The sequence below is a fragment of the Rhineura floridana genome, chromosome 10 (assembly GCF_030035675.1).
Source record: "Rhineura floridana isolate rRhiFlo1 chromosome 10, rRhiFlo1.hap2, whole genome shotgun sequence".
NCBI lineage: Eukaryota > Metazoa > Chordata > Lepidosauria > Squamata > Rhineuridae > Rhineura > Rhineura floridana.
This window is the reverse complement of record NC_084489.1, coordinates 36,917,453-36,924,910: the sequence shown is the minus strand read 5'-3', so window position 1 is coordinate 36,924,910 and position 7,458 is coordinate 36,917,453. Positions and strand designations below refer to the sequence as shown.

Sequence of the window (7,458 nt, the reverse complement as noted above, 5' to 3'; positions counted from 1 at the left end):
GCAGCCTCAAATGTGCTTTTTAGTGTCTCTTGAGAAAAATTGTCAAAGATGTCTGAAAGGGAGAATATAGTCACGAAGTCAGGACAAGTGGGGGAAAGCATTGTGATGTCATTAGCACTAGACTCTTCTCCTTATTTAACAAGTCTTCTCAAGGATTACTCATATGTAAAGAATATGGAATATAAGAAAATACAAGAATCACAGATCCAAGAATCATGGAGTATGTAAAGAAACCTAATCAGAGTTTTCTAGGATTAAAAAGGATTGTGTCAGAAGTAAAATAGCACTGGTCTGAAATTTTATAGACTTGCTCTGTAACAGTTTAATTCTCGTGCAGAAGTAACTTCCACCGGCAATCAGTCATCAGGAGGATCCCCAAGTCCCATTAAAATGAATGGGATTGCAAAACAGTACAAAAGTGGCAGATTTCCCATTTATTTCTGCACCTAGATAATTTCCCAGTGGATTATGATCCAAATTGAGAATTATAATCTGATGATATCACAGCTCAACAAGATGAGAAATTTAAAGAAACAACTGATGAGAAACACGGGTCGAATGTAACAGGGTTTCATGTGAAAGTATATATAAAACTCCTAAAAAGCAAAGGTAGCTATGTTGGCCCATGAGGGGAAGAAAAACACCCTCCAAACTCCACGGTTGGAATACCTTTATTAAGACCAACCAAACTGTCACAAAACTGGGCCAAACTTTTGAGCTTTCTAGAATTCTTCATCAGGCAAGATGTTACGCACAGCAGCGGCTGGTGGAATAAAAAAAATGAAAGCACAGGCTTCTCCCCATTTCTGAGAAATAAAAGTCTGACTTCTCACCCAGATACGTCAAGACTTGTTTCATTGTCAGGCACCATCCAAGACAAGTATGTTTCGATTCAAAAACAGCTTGTCAATTAGCAGAGATGGGGGGGAAAGACCTATTGCCCAAAAAGCCTTAACTTTAATTTCCCAGCCACCACTGCTTCTTTAACCAGAATTCTAGATGCATAACCTGATTCCTGTAGCACCTGGGAGGGATTTATTCCGTCTGCAGTGCCCATTTTAGAACTTAGGCTACAAGCTGACCTCATGGTGACAACCTCAAGGCTAAGTTTTGTATTTGTTTCCTTTCTTCCTCCCCCCCCTTCTCTCCATCCCCTTCTTTGTGTAACATCTTGTCTAATGAAGGGTTCTGGAGAACTGCTAAGTTTACCACTATTTTGTGACTTTTTGGTTGGTCCTAATGAAGGAGTGCCCAACTGTTATAAAACTTATAGTGAAAGTCAAATTAGGAAGGAAAATGCTGAACAGCAATGCATTTATTAACCATTCAGTTGCCTTCATTTTTTGTATTAAAAATGGTATAGTACAGTTGAGGAGCATGTCTGGCGTAAGAGTATTTGAGATGTTTGACCTATGCTCTGACTGTTAGTTTTAGCAATTCAGTAGTATATACCCATGTTATCTATTTATCAGTCAGACTCCTTTATAGCCACTTTTCATTATGAAGCTCAGTATTTCACTTCCTGGCTATACGCAGAACACTTTACAAGAAAAACATTCTAAGCTGTAGAAGTACCAAAAAGTATTTATTCAAGACCATTATAAAAATAATCCATTCTAAACAAGTTACAACAAACTTAGGTTAGTTTTTCCATAGTGGTGACAGCAATTTAGTCTTGCAAAACCAACATGAATTGAATCAAAGTTTTGCATACTTGTATATAAACACATTAAATCAGCTCACATTCATCTGAATTAATTAAAAAAAGGCTCTGGTCAGTATAAAAAACGCCATTCTAATTTCTTCAGATTACTTACATGTTAATACTTGTTTTCAAGGCACCTCTTGGGGGAAAATGTTTTAGTCAAAGACTAGGACTGAAAAAAGTTAATGAGTATTAAAAATCAGTGTTTAATCTTAGAAATTCATGACCAGTCCTGGGCTATAGTAGTAATTTGCATTCACATTATTTGCCAAAAGAGTCAAGCATGGCTCATCTTAAATAAAGGGTGATCCAAAGGTTAATGAAGTCAGTGTCTGAAATGTTATTGATTTTAACTGCCTGCAAATCAGGCACGGAGGCCTTAATTCTATATCAACTTTAGGCTGGGTTAGGCATTGCTGTCCTTCATCAGAGTGCCACTGAGCAGCCTGTTCCTGTGGTAGCATTCCATGCAGTGTGTGTATGTTAACATGTGCACAGCAGCGCCAGCATATCCCCAGTGGTGGCAGTAGCCGCATTCATTGGCTCCATAAGTTTAAGACGGAATACAAAGGGCTGGTGCAACTCCCCTACAAAGAAAGGTTACAAACTTTGGCACTTTACTGTTTGGAAACAAGATGTATGACAGAAGTGAATATAATTTATGCATGATGTGGAGAAAGTAGCTAGGAAGTTTTCCTCTCTCTCTCCCCTAATATTAGAACCTGGGGTTATCCAATGAAGGTGAATGGTTTGAGATCAGAACAGACAAAAGGAAGTAATTCTTCACACAGCACATATATAAACTATGGAACTCACTACCAACTAGGATGGCTTTAAAAGGGGAGTAGACAAATTCAAGGAGGATAAGACTAACAGTGGCTAATATTGGTGGTGGCTATATATTATCTCCTGTATGGAGAGGTACTAAAAACGAGTTGGAAGACACATCCTTACTTGTGGGTTTTCCCATAGGCATCTGGCTGGCCACTGTATGAACTGAATGCTGCAGTGGATGGGCATTTGGTCTAATCAAGCGAGGCTCTTCTCACATTCTAATGGGTGAGGAGGATTTATGCTGCATCCTGTAAGCGGGAAACAGTTTTCTGTTGTGCTCGTGCGGGGAGAACATCTAAGGAAGACCCAGGTCCTGTGACCTAGGACTTGATCTCACATTAATTGATACGACACTTAACATGGTGCAAAGCCAGAGTAAAAGATAAGGCACAGAAACTAATTCAGCTCTGAACATTTATGTAGGGTTACTGTCTTTTTTTACTTCATTCCTGTTATCCATTTCTTGGCCAAGTACAATCAGGATTAGCTACAGAATTATATCGACAGGTTAGGGTCTATTACAAAACAATTTTTTTTTAAAGTAAACCATCTCAGTGTGACAACTGATGAGCGGAAAACTATGAAATTCACCTGACAAAGCCCTTCCTGCTATTGATAGTTGCTCATGAACAGGAGACAGTGCCTGCTCAGCTACAGTAAAGAATAGTGGTGTTTTAAGAGAACAGTGGTAGAATCCCGCTGTAACTAGGCTTGGTCCCCAAATGAAAAAGTAGCAATCACTTTGCTGCTGTTGTTTTCACAGCATACACTATTTTAGAGCCATCCACCCTTTGTCTGATGAGCCATCATTTTTGCACAGTGGTAGGCCTACATATAACCAAGCAAAGGCTACAGTGCCCAGCAGACCTTGCTAAATCTCAATGCCGGGCACTTGATTCCGGCATAGCACTGTTCAGGCTATGTCTCTAGTCTGCAAACCTTTGCAACAGATGATCCTCTCCACGCCTGGCACTGCTGTTCCCTCCGGCGCCGCTGTCCATGAAGCGTTCACATGGGAACTCGATGAGGTCAGCCTCACTCAAGGCACAGACAGTGCTGCGGGGAGGACGGTGGGACTGGAAGCCAGAAAAGTCAGCAGAGACACCAGTCCCCATGGAGCGTAAGGGCCGGCGGGTTGAATACATCTGCCTAACATGTACCGGCGATGCCGCCTTCCGCCTCCGGCAGCCCAGCACCTTCTTCCGCACCAGGCGGGAGGCCCAGGCTGCCAGGGCCAGAAAAAGCAGCAACGCGTTGACTGCCAGCAGCACCAGGGTGAGGAGCTGGTGGTCCAAACTTTGGGCCCCACCTGCTACAGCAGCAGCTGTGCCTGTACCCCCTTCAGGCAAGGTGACCAGCCCTGCACAATGGTCCCGTGGTGCCACCGGGCAGACCCGGCCCCCAATCACTGCCTCCACACAGACCAGGTAAGGGGTGTTAGGGTGCAGTTCCTGCAGGGTAGTTACTGGCTCACTCCATTCGGGGAGATAAACAAAACGCTGGAACTTGGCAGCAGTTCCAAAGCGATCAAAAAGGACTCTGAAGCGCACGGGCCCAAGCAAACGGGGGCTGCGATGCAGGCGGACCCCCCAGCGCACAGTCACTGCACTGGCACTCACTGCCTCCACCGACAGGTTGTACAGAAACAACTTGTTAAAATCACAGGGGTCCGTGACTAGTGGAGGGATGCCAGACCCTGAGGAGATCGAGTGGTATTTCCCTGCCCGCCTAGGCCAAGCAGCACCAGGTAGAGAAGGTGGCCTGGTACCGATATGCAAGCTGGGCATTGAGGTTGTCGGACTGGTGTCAACTCCCCCACTCTCTCTTCCTGGCGCCGAGGCCAAGATCTTCTGAGAGCCCACCACCTGAATGGTGGAGGCAGAGGGCAAGGTGCCAAGTTTCTCCTGTGCCAGGGCCATTCCAAAGCTGCTGTTGCCTCGAGAGAGTGGGGAAGGAGAGACAATCACTTCAGAACAGGAAGAGCCATTGAGAGGGGGGCGGAGCTGTGCATCTTCCAGGTAATCAAGGTATTTCCCAGCCAGGGCACGTGGCTGCCGGCACTGCACAAACACAGTGAGGAGCCGTCCCTGGGAATGCCAGGAGCCCAACCAGTGCTTCAAGCCTCGCAGGTGGCAATCACAGTTCCAGGGATTCCCATCGAGTTCCAAGCGGTAGAGAGCTGGGCTGGAGGCAAAGATGTCACCAGACACCATGACCAGGGCATTTTCCTGCAAGCTGAGCTCCCGCAGCTTGTGCAGGTGACCAAAGGCCCCAATGTGGAGGGCAGTCAGCACATTGCGGCTCAGATCCAACACCTCAAGGCTACGCAGCGGCTGCAGCAGGGCGGCCGGCAGCTGGCTCAGAAGGTTTCCTTCCAACCGCAATTCCTTGAGGGCACCCAAACCAGCAAAGGCCTCCGGCGCCAACCAAGCCAGGCGGTTACCACTCAGTGACAACTTGGCCAAGTTGGGGAGATGTTGGAAGAGTCCTTTCCCCAGCTGCTGCATGTTGTTGCCAGAGAGGAGGAGGGTGCTGAGCAAGCGCATTGGCTTGAAGACATCAGGATGGCGCAACAAATTCTGCTGGTTCCCAGACAGGTCAAGAAAGTGTAGTTTCCCCAGGCCAGCAAAAGCGTTGCGGCTCAGCCAGCGGATGTGGTTGGCCTCCAGGTGCAAATAGATCAAATTGGTCAACCCTGAGAAAGTGGCGTCGCCCAGCGAGCCCAATGCGTTGCCATCTAGCCGTAGCTTGACCAGACTGCCCAGCCCGGCAAAAGAAGCTGCATTCAGGTAATTTATCTCATTGGCGTTCACATAGAGGATGCGTAGCTTAGCCAGAGGGCGCAGCGTGCCCGGGGCCAAGGCTGCCAAGAGGTTGTTGCCCAGGTAGAGCTCCTCCAGGCGCGCCAGGCGTTCGAAGGCCTTCGGATGGAGAGTGCGGATCCGGTTGTATTGCAAGTCCAGGCGCTGCAGCGCCACCAAGCGGTGGAAGTCGAAAGCGGAGATGTTGGCGATGAAGTTCCCGCCGAGGCTATAAGTGAGGATGTCCTGAGGCTCCACGGCTTTGGGCACTGCCCGCAGCCCCCGGTTGGTGCAGAGGAGGTGTTGCTGCTGCTGGCAGTCGCATGGCTCCGGGCAGATGGGCTGCGCTGCGGGCGGGAGCAGAGCCAAGCAGCAGCAGACGAGAAGCAGCTGCATTAAGCGGGTCTTGCGCGGTAGCAGCAGCGGCGGCGGCGGCAGCGACTCCATCCCACTAGGGCGGGCTGCGGACTGCTGCTTCCCCCGATCCCTCGGCGTCTCTCCGGCATCCCCCTCTGTCTTGCGAGACGGCTGCGGTTCGGGCTCCTCCTCTGGCTGTGGGGACGCGTTTCCCGAGCCCGGCTCTAACCGCTGCAAGGCAGGCAAAAGCGAGATCCTGATGCGGACCCCCAGCAGTTTGCCCCGCTCTTCCGCGTAAATCTCCTTTAGAGCGCCGAAACCCAACCCAGGGGGGGCATCGCCTGCTCCCGCAGCTGCCGCCGCTGCGGTTCGCCAGGAAAAAGCCCTCCGCAGCGCTGGGCTCCCGCTCTCTGCGACCGTCTTGCTGCTGCCTCCGCCTGGGCTGCTCTGTGGACTTGCAGAGCGAGGCGGGGTGAGGCGGCCGGGGACAGACAAATGGAGCGGAAACTCGCACTTCCCACACTTTGCCCCCGGGGACGCGCTGGAAGATCGGTGGAAGGGGGTGAGGGGGAGGGAAGGAAGGGAAGAGGACAGACCCCGCGGATTGGAAGGAGACGGCCGGACCAGGGCGGCGCGCGGAGGGGGGGATTGGGAAGATGAGGGGAAGGGGGCTGAGGCTGCCTTGGCTGGGCTTCGTGAAGTCAAGCAGCGACAGCAGGCCGGGGTGCAAAGTGGGAAACTCGGAATGAGAAAGCTTGCCGTCTAGGCGGGGGGGAAGAGAGATAGTAGCACGTGGGCTGCAGATACAGTGCTCGATGGTTTCAATTTATGGAGAAGGAACGAGCAGCAAGCCAAGCTCTCCCCGCCTCTTCTCCACAGAGTTCTATGCCGTAGCGGCCTGCCAAAAGTAATAGTCATGGTTTACCGCAGATTAGGGCCTATTGACACAAACGGGTCTTGGGAGCCTGAACCTCCTGTTCGGGTACCAAAGGGGCATTCTACCCACTTCACCTCTGTCGCTCGGAGATAAAACGGATTTTCTATTAAAAGAATGGGTCTTGCATGGTTTGTATCCGGTTTGTCACCCTAATCTGTCTCTCTCTCTCTCACACACACACACACACCAATATCTAAAGCAAAAGGAAATTCTTTACAGAACCAGTGTGATGTAGGACAGGGGAATCAGTGGTCCTCCAGATGATGGACTACAAGGTCTAGAAAAGGGCATCCAGAATGATCAAGGGGGTGGAGCAGCTCCCCTATGAGGAAAGGTTGCAGCATTTGGGGCTTTTTAGCTAGGTGAGTAAGATGTGACATGATAGAAGTGTATAAGATTATGCATGGCATGAAGAAAGCCTCATAACACTAGAACTTGCGGACGTCCAATGAAGTTGAATGTTGGAAGATTCAAGACAGACAAAAGAAAGTACCTCTTCACACAGCAGCACATAGATTATGGAATTCGCTCCCACAAGCGTCAGTGATGGCCATTAACATAGATGACACTGAAGATTGCACCAGAGAGTACACGTATCCCATCTTCCCAACAAAATAAATGTTTTTTCTATTGACCACATGAACTTTTTCAAACAACTTAAAAGATTAGACACATTTATGGAGGATAAGGTGGTTACTAACCATGATGGCTACGTTCTACCTCCATAGGTGGAGGCAGTATGCTTCCAAATACCAGTTGCTGGAAACCACATGAGAGGAGAGTGCTCTTCGCACTCATATCCTGCTTGCAGGGTTTCCATGGGC

At 49.0% G+C, this 7,458-nt stretch overlaps 1 protein-coding gene across 1 annotated transcript; it reads right to left on the bottom strand.

Moving 5' to 3' along the window:
- Positions 1–1,541: 1,541 nt before the first annotated feature.
- Positions 1,542–6,399, bottom strand: TRIL (TLR4 interactor with leucine rich repeats). Its single transcript, XM_061587293.1, has one exon. The coding sequence runs from the start codon at positions 5,785–5,787 to the stop codon at positions 3,466–3,468; it is 2,322 nt and encodes a 773-aa protein (XP_061443277.1). The 5' UTR covers positions 5,788–6,399; the 3' UTR covers positions 1,542–3,465.
- Between the last annotated feature and the right edge of the window lie 1,059 nt (positions 6,400–7,458).

What these genes read in the sequence shown, in the direction of transcription:
- TRIL (XM_061587293.1), bottom strand. Translation starts at nt 5,787, where the DNA reads ATGGAGTCGCTGCCGCCGCCGCCGCTGCTGCTACCGCGCAAGACCCGC.